The 17838-nt window shown below is 42.9% G+C and overlaps 1 protein-coding gene across 1 annotated transcript in view; it reads left to right on the forward strand.

Moving 5' to 3' along the window:
* LOC132829825 (uncharacterized) overlaps nt 1-17838 on the forward strand; it is a 42201-nt gene that overhangs the window by 4517 nt on the left and 19846 nt on the right. Inside the window, exon 4 of the mRNA XM_060847190.1 lies at nt 15031-15132. Coding sequence (XP_060703173.1) covers nt 15031-15132 — 102 coding nt within the window. The remainder of the gene's footprint in view (nt 1-15030; nt 15133-17838) is intronic.

A 17838-nucleotide genomic window follows, 5' to 3' on the forward strand; every position in this document is an offset into this window, starting at 1 on the left:
TGCACCTCCACACACATCACTTACTGCATCCGCTGCACCCGATGTGGCCTCCTCTATATTGGGGAGACAGGCCGCCTACTTGCGGAATGTTTCAGGGAACACCTCTGGGACACCCAGACCAATCAACCCAACCACCCCGTGGCTCAACACTTCAACTCCCCCTCCCACTCCACCAAGGACATGCAGGTCCTTGGACTCCTCCATCGCCAGACCATAGCAACACGACGGCTGGAGGAAGAGCTCCTCATCTTCCGCCTAGGAACCCTCCAATCACAAGGGATGAACTCAGATTTCTCCAGTTTTCTCATTTCCCCTCCCCCCACCTTGTCTCAGTCCTAACCCTCAAGCTCAGCACCACCCTCCTAACCTGCAATCTTCTTCCTGACCTCTCCGCCCCCACCCCCACTCCGGCCTATCACCCTCACCTTGACCTCCTTCCACCTATCGCATTTCCAGCGCCCCTCCCCCAAGTCCCTCCTCCCTACCTTTTATCTTAGCCTGCTTGGCACACTTTCTTCATTCCTGAAGAAGGGCTCATGCCTGAAACGTCGATTCTCCTGCTCCTTGGATGCTGCCTGACCTGCTGCGCTTTTTCAGCAACACATTTTCAGCTCTGATCTCCAGCATCTGCAGTCCTCACTTTCTCCTATTTGGTATATTATCCATCATCCTGTTATTAGCTCCCTACCCACTCTTCCCTTTACCATTAGCTTCCACCCATTTCCACAAAAGTGGATCTTGAGAAGCTAAATACTGTCTCAGCAGGAATCAGTGGTTTTAAACACTTCTCTCTGACATTCTCCCTGCCTCATAGGTCTAAGAAATTAAAACATTTCATAATCAGAACTCAGTGACCTTTACCAAATTCCAATCATCAGGTTGGCTTCACCATTTAACTCTTTTGAAAATGAAAATGACACTTATATAAATAAATGCAGATATGTACTTTCTGACCATACAACAGTGGTCAATGGATCAAATTCCTCATCTGCTATTCTTTTACATTTGGAAGTAGTGTCGACCAATTCGTCCCAACTGGATAGGCCTTTGTGCTGCAGTGGTATTGTTCCTACTTTTGGTTTAGGAGGCCTGGGTTCAACTTACTTCTATTGCAGGGGTGGCCAATAGCATAAATAGCATTGGCGCAGGCCATTTGGCCCTTTGGGCCTACTCTCCCATCTAATATGATCATGGCTTATTATCCAACTCACCTTCTTCTCATACCCTTTGATCCCTTTAGCTCTAAGAATTATATAGTCGTAGAGATGTACAGCACGGAAACAGACCCTTCGGCCAACTCATCCACACTGACCAGATATCCCAACCCAATCTAGTCCCACCTGCCAGCACCCGGCCCATATCCCTCCAAACCCTTCCTATTCATATACCCATCCAAATGCCTTTTAAATGTTGCAATTGTACCAGCCTCCACCTTTTCCTCTGGCAGCTCATTCCATACACGTACTGCCCTCTGTGTGAAAAGGTTGCCCCTTAGGTCTCTTTTATATCTTTGCCCTTTCATCCTAAACCTATGCCCTCTAGTTCGGGACTCCCCGACCCCAGGGAAAAGACTTTGTCTATTTATCCTATCCATGCCCCTCATAATTTTGTAAACCTCTGTAAGGCCACCCCTCAGCCTCCGACGCTCCAGGGAAAACAGCCCCAGCCTGTTCAGCCTCTCCCTATAGCTCAAATCCTCCAACCCTGGTAACGTCCTTATAAATCTTTTCTGAACCTTTCGAGTTTCACAACATCTTTCCAATAGGAAGGAGACCAGAATTGCACGCAATATTCCAATAGTGGCCTAACCAATGTCCTGTACAGCCACAACATGACCTCCCAACTCCTGTACTCAATACTCTGACCAATAAAGGAAAGCATACCAAACGCCTTCTTTGCTATCGTATCTACCTGTGACTCCACTTTCAAGGAGCTATGAACCTGCACTCTAACGTCTTTTGTTCAGCAATACTCCCTAGGACCTTACCATTAAGTGTATAAGTCCTCTAACACCTTCTTGAAAACATTCAATGTTTTGGCTTTAACCACTTGCTGTAACATAGTCACAGGCTCGCCACTCTTTGGGTGAATAAGTTTCCCCTTATCTCAGTCCTTAATGGCTTACCCATATCTTCAAACTGTGGCCCCTGATTCTGGGCTCCTCAGTTATTGGGAACATCCTTCTTGCATTTATCCTGTCTAGTCCTGTTAGATTTTTTTATCTCTGAATAGGTTTTTTTTATGGAATCTAGTTTCTCTTGCCCATTTCTTCCTTTCTGACCTTAGGCCTCCTTTTCTGTTTAGCCCTCTCTGGATTTTAATGAACATGAAAAATGCTGCAGTGGACAGATTTTCAGAGCATCCACATTGTTATCTTGCTCTTGAGTTCATTCACACATAACCCTCTTCCTTTTCTGTTTTAAAAATAACATCAATTTTAACTCCCTAAAGCTGTTTAAAATTTGTCCTGTTGTTTTTCAAAATTACTTAAATAAAAGCTCTGAAGCATGATGTTTTGGAAGGCAACGACTGATATCCCACCAGTGCAACTGACTGAATGTAACACAGCCTGAGAAATTAAATAAGCCTTGCATGGCCAAATTGCACAACTCAAATTCATTGCATTGTGCCAAGATTTCGGGAGAAAAAAAATCAGTCCACCTACAGGCTTTAGAGAGAGGTTGAGGCATTCCTAATAATAATGTTTCATTAAAGGATATACAACATTTTAAAAAATATGATCATCTGTTGCAACTTCACTCTAAATGTATTGACCATATAATCTCAGCCGAAACTTTGTAGAAATGTAAGGACAAAGGAAGTTCTACACAAAGATTGAGCAATCCCTCTGGTTGCAGAGTTTCACTTTTCCAATGACAGTTTAATGCTAAGTCAAGTCAAGGGTATCTCCAGGCACATAACAGTAGCGATATCCGTGCATAGGGTTAAGCAGCCAATCAAATCAACACACGCTCACTGACCGAAAAAAAAACAAAGTCCGAAGTACTTAATTTAGCCTAAAAGTGAAGAATATTCAGATAACGAAATAAACAATTATGTTTGGCTTTATATGAAAGCTAAATCATCAATATTAAAAATATTATTACCGTAAACATTTGGAGTTTATCATAATGGAGAAATTTAATATTTTGCAAATACATAAATTGCTTTGCAAAGCCAGTAAGGATGTTTGGTTATAATTCTGAAGGCAGTGTTCTATTGTAATCCCTGTTACATCTCATCCAATGATGTTTTTACATGAAACTAGCAGCTTAAAAGTTGAGATTTCATGAATTGACTGCTTTCTTCAGGATTACACTCCAAGGCACCTCAACAATGCATCTAGCAGAGGAGTGTGCAGTCACATACAGTGACTTTGAGATTTTCTTCATCTGCATAATCTCCCGGAGTTGCTGCCAGTCTCAGAAACTGGCTGACAGTGAATATAAATACTTTGTCAGTCAACAATACCAAGGCAAGGCTTAAAGGGTCAAACCCTTTTATTTTGATATTAGAAATTTCAGGATTGAGAGAAAATGACAGCTGGAAGGTGAAGACATTCAGGAGATATTATAAAACGAGTGGAATAGCAGTGGCTAGATTGTCAATGCTCATGGTGATGCACAATGATTATAAAATGGCAGCTATTGTAACACTGTTGCCAGTGAAAATACCCGTTGCCAACTCCAGTGAAATGTAACACAGAATTTAAGCTATAGAGGCTTTTAAGCTCTTTTGGCTAAGTGTGCGTTTTTTTGGAAGGATTCACACCACAAGGCCCAGCAATATTTTTTACCACATCGTATCAAAAGTACCTTATTTACTACTTGGCCCAACCCTATAGCATCTCTCCCATCTGACTCTATCTGAATACACTTGGCACTCACTGGATATTCACCAAAAGACCAGCACTTGTTACACATCATTTTCAAAAGGCCAGTGTGCACCTGGACAAATCGTTGGCAATCCAGCATTGCCACTCACTGCTCACTGCACATAGCCAGCATGTCTGACACTCCCTGCTATGTACTGCCCAATTCTCTCACCCTTGTCACTGTTTAACCACACATGCACACACTTTACCAGCCCTCACTTGCTTCCTGTCTAAACAGCCTCTCTGGGTCAATGCTACCTGTGTCTCCACAGGAGACCCATAACCAATTGATGTCCACTCTAAATATGACCATTCTAAATATGACCTTTTATTGGCAACCACCTAAAGTGAACACAAAAAAAAACCGTTAGAGACTGCAGTTCACCTCCGGAATGCAAACAAAATGCTGGCATCATGACCACCAAATATCCTACAGTCCATGATGATCTCCTAGTTCTCACCAACTGGAACTGAATGTCAATCAGGTCTTGTCTGACTAGAAGTGCCTGGTACTACTGAGCTCTATCATGGACAAGGAGAGCTTCTTCCTCCTGCTCCTCAGATGATTTCTCTTGTTCCCCCAACTCCTCAGCATCTATCATGTCACCTGGTTCCTGTGCAGAGCAGAGTGAGTTAGGACGTTGTGAGACACATTTGTCTGGATTGGACTGGAGAATTCTAAGCTGTGGAACTGGATATTCAGCACACATATTATTTGCTTCACCATGGTCCCAGTCACACCATATTCACCTGCTTGGTGAGTGTGCCATGTCAGCCGAGTGACCAATACAGGACATGCCTGCTGTGCTCTAACCCCACTCCCAACCTGGACCCAATCCCCTAACAAACCTGTCATCTGCGTTCAGTACAGACCATCATCACATACGAATGAAGCAGTTTTCCCTTGTCCTACAGCACCCCTGCAAGTTCTACATGTGATGGGACTTTTTCAACCAACATTCACCTCTTTTCATGCCTTTGTCACCTCAGTGATGCAGAGGTTAGTAGCAATGTTTAATTTGCAAGTACAAATGGCATGGTGCAAATCACCTTTGACCAGCATTTGATACATCAGCGCAATCACTCTGAATGCACTGTATTTGGTCAAAGAAATGTTTGCAAATGAAATTGAGCTGAAGTTTGCAGACACAGACTTCATGTAGTTGCTCTATCAGCGGAATATTAATCAGGTGAACTGCAGTGTATTTCCTTTTAATTGGCACTCACTACTGCCTCTCAAGAAAATCACCGTGTTCCTTGGCAAATGCATCAGCTTCCTCCCAATGTCAAGATGGTCATCGTTGGCCCTCTCACCCAATTCTGCCAGAAATCTCACCATCACTAACTTCACTGAGACCCCTGTAGGATTCCCATCTGTAACATTCATTGTTTCACTAACTTAGTGTGCTAAAAGAAGTTAAAAGAGTGCTTGGCCCATTATAATGCCAGGTTCTCTTGTTCTGCAGGCATTCTTAATGCTTAAAGGAGGGTCGAAGTGGACTTGTTAGGCCAAATGGCCTGTTTCCACACTGTAGGGATTCTACGATTCTAATATTAAATTGCTGCTTTAAGATTCTTTGTGCTTTTCACTAACTTATTTAAAGGCACTTATTTGGAAGCCAGTGATTGCAAACTTGGCTAAAGTTTTTTTCTCTGTCTCTATCATTGCTTCGCTAGTTATTCAGAGAAATATAAAATTGTCTGACCTCCTCTCCACCACCATCATCTGAAAGAAGCCCAGGGTTAGAGCTCTGGAACACAATAAGCAGATTGGACAATGCAGTAGACAGAACAATTTTCTCTCTATTTCATGGCTCCATTTAACCAGGAATTTTGACTGTGTCCTTGGCAGAGTTCCTTTCACAAATAACATCAGCAAAAATAAGACAGTCTGGCGGTTCATTCAGTTGATGTCTGTGGAGTCTTGATGTGGGAAATTTATTGGCTGCACCAAATTACATCATTTATACTTTAACTAGCAACTCATGGCACATGGACATCTCCAGGAAATGATAGCTCCCTACATCATCACCAAATCCCACCTCATTATAAGTTTCTTTTTCCAGGTTTATTGATTTAAGGACCATAAATATAAAATGCTCACTGATAAACTCAACAGGGAATGCACGAGAAACCTCTTTCACCCAAAGAATTGTTAGGATGTGGAACTCCTTGCCAGGGACAGAAGTCATGGTCACCCTTGCTTCTCCTGTCACAAGTCCCTGTTCAATGCGCTGTAAGCCCTCACTCTTTTCCCCATACCGAAAGCTGAATCCTACAACCCTGGGCCAGGTTATTAGACTCTGATCTTGCTCCTGTCCCCACTTGTACCAGAGTGAGTATTTGAGGTACACAGCGTTGATGCTTTTAAAGGGAAAAGAAAGCTAAAAATACATTGTAAACATGATTGGAAATGGGCATGGAGCACATCTTGGTAAGCAGAACTGTTTACTGAATGATGTAAAGAGTGGGGAGATCCCTGCATAACACCTGTGCAGTAAATCCTGCTCCACATTGTCACATGATATGGCATCACTTCCTGTTGGTAGCTGTTGCCTTTAATGTAATAAATGTTGAATGGAGCATATTACCAGAAGGGGCCATAATGCGCTAAACGACCTCTGCCCACACTGTGCATTGTACGTAATTCCAAAAAAAATTATTGGTCCAATTTAATACTCCATCACCTTCTGAGTTAGTCAGCTGATGAAGCGCTTATGCCAAACCTCTCCTGCTCCTTGGATGCTGCCTGACCAGCTGTGCTTTTCCAGCACTACGCTCTACAACTGTGATCTCCAGCCTTTGCAGTCCTCACTTTCTCCCGACTTGAGTGCGTTGCCATTTATGCTATTTACTACATTTGTAATAAATTATCTCATCATCAAGAGAATTTCTGATGGTCCTCTTTCCACATTATCTCAGGCAAATGCTCTCTTTGTGTCACTTTGCAGCCTTTATATTTTCACGGTTTAGCATCCTGGGCCCCACTACACACAGGGACTTAGCAACAGCAAATACAATGGGCTGAGGCAGAAACCCAGGCAAAACAAGGTTATGGCTGCACAGACTACAATAGTTTTGGTACATGGAAGCAGGGTTACTTTACTCTGCACGGCAATGGCTGAACTCTCATCAATGTTGTGTAAAATTACCCATCCATTCCGTTAAGACCAGGAGACATTTCTTTTCCCGAGTATCATCAGAATTCTCTTCCATAGGCAGCAGTGGATGCTGAGTCATTGCATGCACTCAAGCCTGAGCTCAACAGATTTTTGATCTTCAAGGAATTGAGGATGATGAGGGGAGGCAGCAAAATGGGGTGAAAGTTACAATCAGAGCAACCATGATCTTAGTGAATAATGGAGCAGGCTTGATTCCTGATGAAGGGCTTTTGCCCGAAACATCGATTTCGCTGTTCCTCGGATGCTGCCTGAACTGCTGTGCTCTTCCAGCACCACTGATCCAGAATCTGGTTTCCAGCATCTGCAGTCATTGTTTTTATCACCTTGATGGGCTGATTAGCCTACTCCTGCTCCTATTCCTTATACCCTTACCATTTGAGGAATTAACAAGCAAACTCAGTGCAATTTATTCATTTCAGTAAAGGAGCCAAATCAATGGAGGCCCCTGACGGGAGATCTATTTTAACTAGAGTGAAGAGGGCGTATTTGCCTCAGTTATTTCAATGGGCGAAGGGAATCCAGGAAAGAAAGAGTGCAAAATAATGCAAATTGATATCATGCTCATCAGGGTAAAGGATATCAGTCTGGAAGAATGGAACATTTCTATTCTTACCATTTACCATTCAGTGTCAGGGTCAAATACATTTAGATCAAATATAGAACAGCCAACTTCAGAGTAAAACTCCAACTGCTCCAAAAAAATGGTTTGGCTTCGGCTTTTGAAGAGCCTAACTCCTTTCAGGGAGTGTGATTCTATTATTTTTCTCTTTTACGAGCTTCTCTGGTTGAGATTGACAATTGCCCTGAACTATAGATAGATCTTAAAGAGCACATCTGTGCTCAGGAAGAAATGGGTCAACTCTGACCAAAAAGATTTTATGTGGGGATTAATAAGTGGCACGGAAACTTTCATCTTGTACATCCCGATCAAATTCACACCTAAATCCGAGGGATGAAAGTGCAATTATCAGTGAAAATGCTTCCCGCATACAAAATAGGAGCAGAGGCAGATTACTTCATTCATATTGAGCCTCTGGCATTATTTGCTAAGATCATGGATGATCTTTTTGTATTTTGAATTCCACATTCCCATCCACCCGTACAACTATCACTTCCCCTGCCTAGCAAGATATATCCACCATCCACCTTTTTTGAATTAGATTAGATTACTTACAGTGTGGAAACAGGCCCTTCGGCCCAACAAGTCCACACCGACCCGCCGAAGCGCAACCCACCCATACCCCTACATTTACCCCTTACCTAACACTACAGGCAATTTAGCATGGCCAATTCACCTGACCCACACATCTTTGGACTGTGGGAGGAAACCGGAGCACCCGGAGGAAACCCACGCAGACACGGGGAGAACGTGCAAACTCCACACAGTCAGTCGCCTGAGGCGGGAATTGAACCCGGGTCTCTGGCGCTGTGAAGCAGCAGTGCTAACCATATTCCATGATTCCATCCCTGCTGTCTTGTGAGGCAGAGAGGTTCAAAGTTGCACAATCATTTGTGATTTATACATGAAAACTATCACACTAGGAAGGAAATAATGTGCATTTATATGTTCCTCATGAGGTCACAAGTGCTTTTGGAGCAGTGAAATACTTTTCAATGAATCCAGGTGAAATATAAGAAATATACCAGTCAATCTGAATGTGGCCACATTCTACAAAGAGCAATGAAATATATGACCAGATATTTCTTATTAGCTCGATTGAATTTACGGTACAGACAGGCTGTAGAGTGCTGTTAAGTATATTCAGGGCTGAGATAGACAGGTTTTTAATCAATAAGTGATTCACTTATTCAGTTGTAGGGAATAGGCAGAAAAGTGGAGTTGAGGTTTATTCAGATCACCCGTGATCACATTGAATGGTGGAGCAGACTCAATGGGCTGAATGGCCTGCTTCAACTCTGACATCTGATGGACTTATGGTCAACTTGCCCAACTTGCTATGTTCCATAGGAGCTTCATCCCATTTTATCTCACATCATCAGCATATCTTACTATTTCTTTTCTCTCCTATGTTGAACAAGTGCATTTATGACCAATATATTTATTGCAAGATGAGCTATATTTAAATTTCTTTTGACAGCTGCACAGCGGCCATGCATTCATACTTTATCTTCAAGGAGACCCCTTGAGAGCAGTCTGCGCAGTACATTGTCAGTTGCTTTGTGGTTGTCTTTAAACTCTCAGTTTTGGATTCCACTTCTAAATTGGGCACACAGTTGTAGGATAGTTTTGGCCCGACCATTCAATGAACTCCCGTTCTTCAAATACTGATGCAGAATATCTTACTTCCACGCTGATGTGGCATTTGAATTTTATTAGAATTAGAATCCCTACCGTGTGGAAACAGGCCCTTCGACCCAACATGTCCACATCGATGCACCTAGATGACAGTAGCTCTGACAGTGAAGTACACTGAGTACTGAAGTGAAATTCCAAATTAGATTTTGTGCTCAGGTCTCTGAAGTGAAAGTTGAGAGCATAGTGTTTGACTCCAAGGTCTTTAGATCTTTTTCCCAAACAATTCAATGTCCAGCATTCCTATCCCTTTAAGTGTGGGGCACATTGATAATCAGAGTTGAAAAGTGTGTTACTGGAAAAACACAGCAGGCCAGGCAGGAGAATCAACGTTTCGGGCTTAAGCCCTTCTTCTCTCACTGAGATCCTTGTAGAGGGCGGAGGAGAGCTTCTTCAAGGTAGACATCCTTGCAAGTGGATTCGCAGTAGGTTAAGATCAACTAGGAGAAAGTGAGGACTGCAGATGTTGGAGATCGGAGTTGAAAAGTGTGGTGCTGGAAAAACACAGCAGGCCTGAGAACTCTCCTGCTCCTCGGATGCTGCCTGGCCTGCTGTGTTTTTCCAGCACCACACTTTTCAACTCTGGTCTCCAGCATCTGCAGTCCTCACTTTCTCCACATTGGTAATCAGGAAAAGCATAGCAGGTCAGGCAGCATCCAAGGTATAGTAGATGTCAACATTTTGGTCATAGGCTCTTTATCAGGCTTATGCCTGAAACGTTGATTCTCCTGCTCCTCGGATGCTGCCTGACCTGCTGTGTTTTTCCAGCACCACACTTTTTTGACTCTGATCTCCAGCATCTGCAGTCCTCACTTTCTCCTCCATATTGATAATCAGCTAATCAGCAGAGTTTATTGCATTTGATCTTGGGAACGTGATGTTCAGCAGCTGTTTGGAAGCTCTGCAGTTCATGTGTTTTACATGTACTCACAGTGCTGGAAGGAAGGGGGTGGGGGGGGTTCCAGCATTATGACTCACTAACTGTGAAGGAACACTGAAATATTTCCAAGTCAGGATGATGTGTGACTTGGAAAGGGACTTTGTCGATGGTAGTATTCCCATTTGATGATATTGACATTATGTTAGAATGCATAATTGTGGTACTCATATTTAGGGTGTGCCACGTTTTTGTAGGATCCATCTCCCTGTTCAATTCTGGATTAGAATTATTTGAGCCACAACCCTTCTTGAAACTGTGGGAGGAGACTGAGTTGTACGTATTTGAAGTGAGAAGATTCAATCATTTTCTTTTAACCAAGGATTATTCCTAAATATTTGGCTCTTCTCCTTTTTAAGGTTTGCTGACCTTCAGTCACCCAGCTTACCAAAAGATGGGGCACAACGTGGATCTCTTAATACTGACATCAACATGAGCAGTGTGCGTGGGACCGCTGAGGATATTGGTTTGGGCCCCTTGCCTCTCCTTTGCTGTTTTGCTTGCACCTGGGTCAATCTGAAGATGGTGCCCATGGCATCCATCAGACTGCCAAAGATCTTTCACAACCAGTGGGATCTCAGTATGTGAAGCAGCCCAGTCACGAATTAGTGTCGTTGCAGTTTGTTGATACCTTATTTGAATAGGAGGAAGTGAGGACTGCTGATGAAGGATAGTCAGAGTCAAAAGATGTGGCGCTGGAAAAGCACAGCAGCTCAGGTAGCATCCCGGGAGCAGGAGAGTCAACATTCCTGATGAAGAGCTTATGTTCGAATCATCAACGTTCCTGCTCCTCAGACGCTGCCTGACCTATTGTGTTTTTCCAGCGCCACACTTTTTAACTCCTGTTTTGAATAGACTAATGGGAATATTGTTCTGGTGGTGACTTCATCCTAATCAGCACTCCCTCGCAGTGGTTATCTTATTTAACTTTGGTGCATAAAAAGTAGATCTAGATACCTTGACAAAATGCCTATGCAATAAAGAAATTGATTACTCACCGTACTGTGCTCCCTTACTGTTCTCCAAGAGAAGACAAAGACAGTTTTCCTATTAAGTGACAATGTAAAGAATTACCAGATTGTTGATTTTCAATGAACGAGAGTGGGGCAGCACTGTGGCTCAGTGGTTAGCACTGATGCCTCACAGCACCAGGAACCCAGGTTCAATTCCAGCCTCAGGTGATTGTCTGTGTGGAGTTTGCATATTCTCCCCGTGTCTGTGTGTATTTCCTCCGGGTGCACTGGTTTCCTCCCTCAGTCCAAAGATGTGCAGGTTTGGTGGATTAATCATGGGAAATGGCCAATAGTGTCCAGGGTTGTGTAGGTTATTTGGATTGGCCATGGGAAATGGGGGGATGGGTGGGATGCTCTTTGGAGGATCGTTGTGGACTCAATGGGCCAAATGGCCTGCTTCCACACAGTAGTGAATCTGAGAAGAAAGGACCGCCATAGACACCACAGGGTGCTAGCTAAATGCAGCGAAGAATTCTTGTGAAAGAGGTTAATATAAGCAAATTTACAGGCATTTGTATACATCTACTTAAGACTCAATTTTAAACTCAATGCTTTTCAATTAAATTTTTTGTTACTTGGCTGTTGTAAGTTCTCCCTTGAGATAAGCAAGATGAATAAGAGTTCAACCGTGTTAGATTTGTATCGGTTGAACAAAATCTCCTGGTGTGTTTAGCAAGTTTTGTAAACTGAAGTCAAACTTATTTCTCACAGGCGGCTTTTAAGGCTATTAGTTCATTTTCGTAATTCCATGGCATCTACTGAATTTGGTGGGGGAAATGCAGTTATAACACATAAATAAGATCAGCTTTCTGAAGTAGCTAGGGTTGATTGGATTCTGAAAAATCTTTGCACTTGCTGAGCCAAACCAAATTGAAATCGAATGAGGCTAACTCGGAAAACACCAAATGTTGGAGATCACCGCGGGTCAGACAGCATCCGTGGAGAAAGACATTTCAAGTCTACATGACTGTTCATCCGAGCTGAAGTGAAGTGTGGAGGGGGCAGTTGTGGGAAGAAGGGTGGGGTTTGGGGGTGGTGATGTTTGGAGTGCTGGGGAACAAAGGATGTTGATATTTTGGATTAAGTGATGAGAATGAGAGAATGGCAGAACAATGGTGTGTCTAACTGCCCAACTCGGAAGAACAGACAGACCCACTCAGGTCGGGGGAAGGGAGAGAAGGTATGGTGACAGAGAATGGAACAAGTAAAGCCAACAAAAGGGAAGGGATGGGAGTTGGTTCGCAGTCTGTTGAACTTAATATTAAGTCCAGAAGACTATAAAGTGCCAAGTCTGAAGATGAGATGTTATTCCGCAAGATGTTCTGTGATTACTTCTTCCTCCTGAGCTTCCTTTCTCCCCTTTAATGTTACCAGTCCATGATATCTCATTTGAGAGGAAATTAGCATCTGGAAAATACTTCATGAGGCAAGAAAATCAAATAATTTCTGCTAATTACTCTTCACAGCAGCTGCCTTTGTAATTTACAGTTTTAGGTTTCAAGAGTAACAAATCCTGACATGATTTAATGCGCTTATGTATAAATAGAATTCCAGCCATTCCACGACAAAGAAATGAATGATCGTAATGGAGCCATTCCAGGGAGAGGGAAGTGGATGGGTGGGCTGATATGGAGGATTAGGTGAATAACGTCCCAACGTGCATATTTTGAAATTTCAACCACACCAAAACTACTCCCCCTCACCATCGTTCCAATTTTCTCACCATACCTTTTGACCTCTTTGGCCCTGGGACCTACATCCAACGCCTCCTTCAAGCATTCAGAGTTTTGGTCTCAACACCTTCGGTGACAGAGAATTCCACAGGCTCACCACTCTCTGGGTGGAGAATTTTCTCATCATCTCAATTTTAAATGGCCTACCCTGTATCCTTAAACTATGAAGCTTGGTTCCCACCATCAGGAACATCTGACGTTTACAGCATTTTATAGATTTCTATGAGATCCGGCCTTCTTCTTCAAACGTACATTGAATACAGTTCTAACCAATCCAATCTCTCTTCATACAAGAGTCCTGACATCCCAGGAATCAGGCTGGTAAACCTGTGTTGCATTCCCTCCAAGGCCCTGCACATTTGCAGCAAGACATCCCAGCTCCTATACTCCAATCCTGTCACTGGGAAGCCAACGTACCATTTGCCTTCTTGACCAGCTGTTGCATCTGAAGGCTTACTTTCAGTGGCTGATGTACAATGGCATTCAGGTTTTGTTCAACTTCTGTCTTTCTCAATCAGATTCAGGTAATAATCAGCCTTCCTGTTTTTACTACCAAAGTAGGTAATCTCATGGTTACCCACATTATTCTGTGTCTGACATGCATTTGCCCACAAGCTCAACTAAAGCTTCTCTTCACCTTCCTCATTGATCATCTATCCACCCAGCTTTGTATCATGGAGGGGACAGGCCAGGATGAGTTATTCACGGGATGTGGGCATCCCTGGCTCGGCCAACATTCATTGCTGAGCCCTAACTGTTTCTGAGAAGGTGATGCTGAGACTCCTTCCTGAACCATTGCAGCCATAATGCCAATCTGAGCGGAGATCCAAGACCATGACCTAGCAGCAGCAATGAAACAACAGTATACTCTATATAAGTCAGGGTGACATGTCTGATCTGATCTTCTAATGTCTAGCACTGTGTAAATCAAGTATAGGAACAGCAGATTTCATCGTCAACTCCAAGGTGATTGGTATCTTACCACAGGCCAACTAGTAAATAGACAGGGTCCATTTCCACCAATGAGCTTGGGGTGAAGTAGCGGTTAAGACATGACTGAAAGCAAGTCATTTATTAACTTGGCAGAGTCTGTTTAAGCAGCACACAGTCGACTTAAAAAGGAGAGTCAACCAGAACAAACACAGAATCCTTACAGTGTGGAAGCAGGTCATTCAGCCCATCAAGTCCACACCGACTCTCTGAAGAGCATCCCACCAAGATCCACCCATTGCTTTGACCCTACAATTCCCATGACTAATCCACCTAGCCTATACATCCCTGGACACTACAGCATGTCCAATCCACCTAACCTGCATATCTTTGTGACTGTGGGAGGAAACCAGAGCACCCAGAGGAAACCCAAGCAGTCACGGGGAGAATGTACAAACTCCAGACACACAGTCACCCAAGCATGGAATTGAACGCAGGTCCCTTGCACCAATAGCCACCGTGCTACCTCTGGAACTGAACTTATGATTGAAACTGCATCAGTGCTTCCTGATTATAGCAGGATTAGAAGCAGTCAAGAATAAGGGGTACGCCATTCAGGACTGAGATGAGGAAGAATTTCTTCACTCAGAGAGTTGTGAACCTGTGGATTCTTTCCCACAGGAAGCTGTTGGGGCCAGTTTGTTGGATATATTCAAGAGGCAGTTGGACGTGGCCCTTGTAGCTAAAGGGACCATTGGATATGGAGAGAAAGCGGGAGATTGCCTGATCAGCCATGATCATATTGAAGGGCCAAATGGCCTACTCCTACACCTATGTTCTATGCTATTCCCATAAAATCAGAGGTTATATGAAATTAATCTTGATCACTTAGAGCCAGGCTCTCCATTCTGCATGGCGGATATGTGATTGCTCTAAAGCTATCATTCGTGGATCATGCTACAAGGTAAGAGTGGGAAGGAAACGCACCACAAGATCTGACATTCTTCTTCTATTTAACAATTCTTTACTTTCCTGTTTTTGTGTCAGATAATCATAAAGGACGAGTTGCTGGGAGAAACGTTACTAACATGTCCAGCGAAGGATAGTGCAGCAGTCAAAACGGAGGTTAAACAAGAAGTTGAAATTCCTGTAAGTGTTTCTAATTGAGAATAAAGAAGATAAAGTTGCCAGACAGTAGGGGTGCTCTTCCATTAAAGACAGACAATTGGCAGGGGTTTAACCCTGATGGGTCAGCACTCTTCAGGCATGGGAAAAAAGTGGGACCTTCAGTCAGTGTGGGAATTGAACCCGAGTTGTTAGTATTACTCTGTATTGCAAACTAGCTATTGGGTCAACTAACCTGCCCACTCCGTAATTGAGAATATTCCTTCACTGGCTCACCTGTGTTAAACCAGCACTCAAATTTAAGAACAAGTGAAACTATTGGCGTTTTTGCACCATTTCCCTTGCGAAGGAAAAATTGTTTGATTTTTGGGGAAACGCATCATATTGTGAGGTATCGAGTCATGGAAACCAAGAGTTACTTGATTGCAGTTGGGGTGATATTCTCTTTGCTAATGTGGATCAAGTGACAGCATGGTAATGGCATTGGATTGGCATCACTGAACGTTGAGAGTTTATACTTCCATTGTAAGGTGGGAAATTATATTTGATAAATCTAAAGACTGGACAAGAAACATTGTTGGATTACTGCACACTAACAAGTCACACGCACGCATGCACACACCCTGGTTCACCATTGATGCTCCAGTACGGCTGCATACAGAACGTGATTACATAAACTGGCATATTCAAGAGAACACACATCAAATCATAACCACCATGATCTTATTAAATACATTCATATGGGACCAAATAGCCTGCTGCTGTCTTTGTTTATATGTTCAATAAGAAATTATGTAACCCATGGAGAATAAGCCCAACCTCCCAGAGTCATAGAATCATACAACAAGGAAACAGACCCTTCCGTCTAACTTGTCTATGCTGACCAAAGTTCCCAAACTAAAATAAGGCCCATTTTTTCTGTATTTGGCCCATATCCCTCGGAACCTTTCCTATTCATGTACCTGTCCAACTCTTTTTTAAATGTTGTAACTGCATCTATCACTTCCTCTGGCAGTTCATTCCACACAGAAACCACCCTCTGTGTGAAAAGGTTGCTGCTCAGGCCCCTTATAAATCTTTCTTCTCTCACTTTAAAAATATGCCCCCTAGTTTTGAACTCCCCCACCTTAGAGAAAAGATCTTTGCTATTCATTCCACTCCCCCTCATGATTTTATAAATCTCTATCAGGTTAACCCTCAACCTTCCACACCCCAGTGAAAAATGCCCCAGCTTATCCAGTCTCAGTAATATCCTAGTAAATCTTTTCTGCACCCTGTCCAGTCTAATAAAATCCTTTCTATGGCAAGGTGACCAGACTCTCAGGAATGTTGGTTTGGAATGTATGGGCTGTGGACATTCTTTAGTAATGGAGGAAATCCAAGGTCAGTGAAAAGTGATACAAGCTCAAATTTACTATCATAGAATGATGGCAAGTGTTGGGAGCCCTTGATGACAAGAAATATTTAAAGTTTAGTCAAAAAGAAAAGCAAAGGGAAGCATATGTATGGTTTAGGAAACAGGAAAGAAATTAAACAAGGAATTAGGAGGGGTAGAAGGGACCATGAAATGTTCTTGGCAAGTAGGAGTTTGCAGATTATACATATATTAAGAGCAAGAGGGTAGCTAGGGAAAAGGTAGGTCCAGTCAAGGACAAAGGAGGGAATATATGCCTGGAAACAATGGAAGTGTGTGAAGTCCTTAATGAGTACTTTGCATTGGTATTCACCAGAGAGAAGGACTGGTCGATGATGGTAAGATTAGAGAGGGATATGTTGACGTTCTAGAGCATGTCAATATTAAGAAGGAGGAGGTGTTGCGTGTCTTGAAAAACATGAAGATAGATAACACCCCATGTGATCTATCCCAGGATAATGGGGGAGGGAACAGAGGAGAGTGCTGAGGTCTTGACAGAGATCTGTGGATTCTCTTTCACCACAAGCAAGGTGCTGGATTACTGGAGAGTAGCCAATGATGTTCTTTTGTTTAAGAAGGGTAACTGGGATATTATTCTAGAAAATTATAGGCTGATGAGTGTCACAAAATTATTGGAAAAATTACTTAGGGATAGGATTTACTTGCATTTGGAAAATAATGAACTTAGTAGGAATGGTCAGCATAGCTTTGTGCAGCAAAGATCTTGTCCCCCAAATTTTTAAAAAGTTTTTTGAGGAAATGATGAAGCTGATTGATGAGAGTAGGGCAGTGGACATGGCCTACATGGACTTAACTAAAGCATTTGACAATGTACCTCATGGTAGGCCGAGTCCAGAAGATTAAGTCACATGGGATCCACAGTAAATTGTAAGTTCAACGCAAAATTGGCTTGGTCATAGAAAACAGAAAATTAATTGTGGAGCGATGCTTTCTGACTATAAGTCTGTGACTAGTGGTGGACTGCAACGATCAGTGCTGGAACCTTTCTTGTTTGCAATATATATATGATTTGGATGAAAATCTCAATGATCTGATTAGCTGTAGACAGAGTGCAACAGATGTTCACTGAAGTAATTCCTGTGATAATGTCCTATGATGAAATGTTCAGTAGCCTGGGCCTTTGTTCTCTCCACTCTCAGTGAGAGGTGATCCCACTCAGGAATACAGAGTTATTTCAGAGCTGAACAGCTCAGATGTAGGAGGGCTGCCTCCCCCTGGCTTGGGGATTCTAAATCAGACTGTTTCAGTATAAGGGGTAGGTCGTTTAGTATTGGTTTGTTCATTCAGAGGTTGGT

Source organism: Hemiscyllium ocellatum, chromosome 30 (genome assembly GCF_020745735.1).
Source record: "Hemiscyllium ocellatum isolate sHemOce1 chromosome 30, sHemOce1.pat.X.cur, whole genome shotgun sequence".
Taxonomy (NCBI): domain Eukaryota; kingdom Metazoa; phylum Chordata; class Chondrichthyes; order Orectolobiformes; family Hemiscylliidae; genus Hemiscyllium; species Hemiscyllium ocellatum.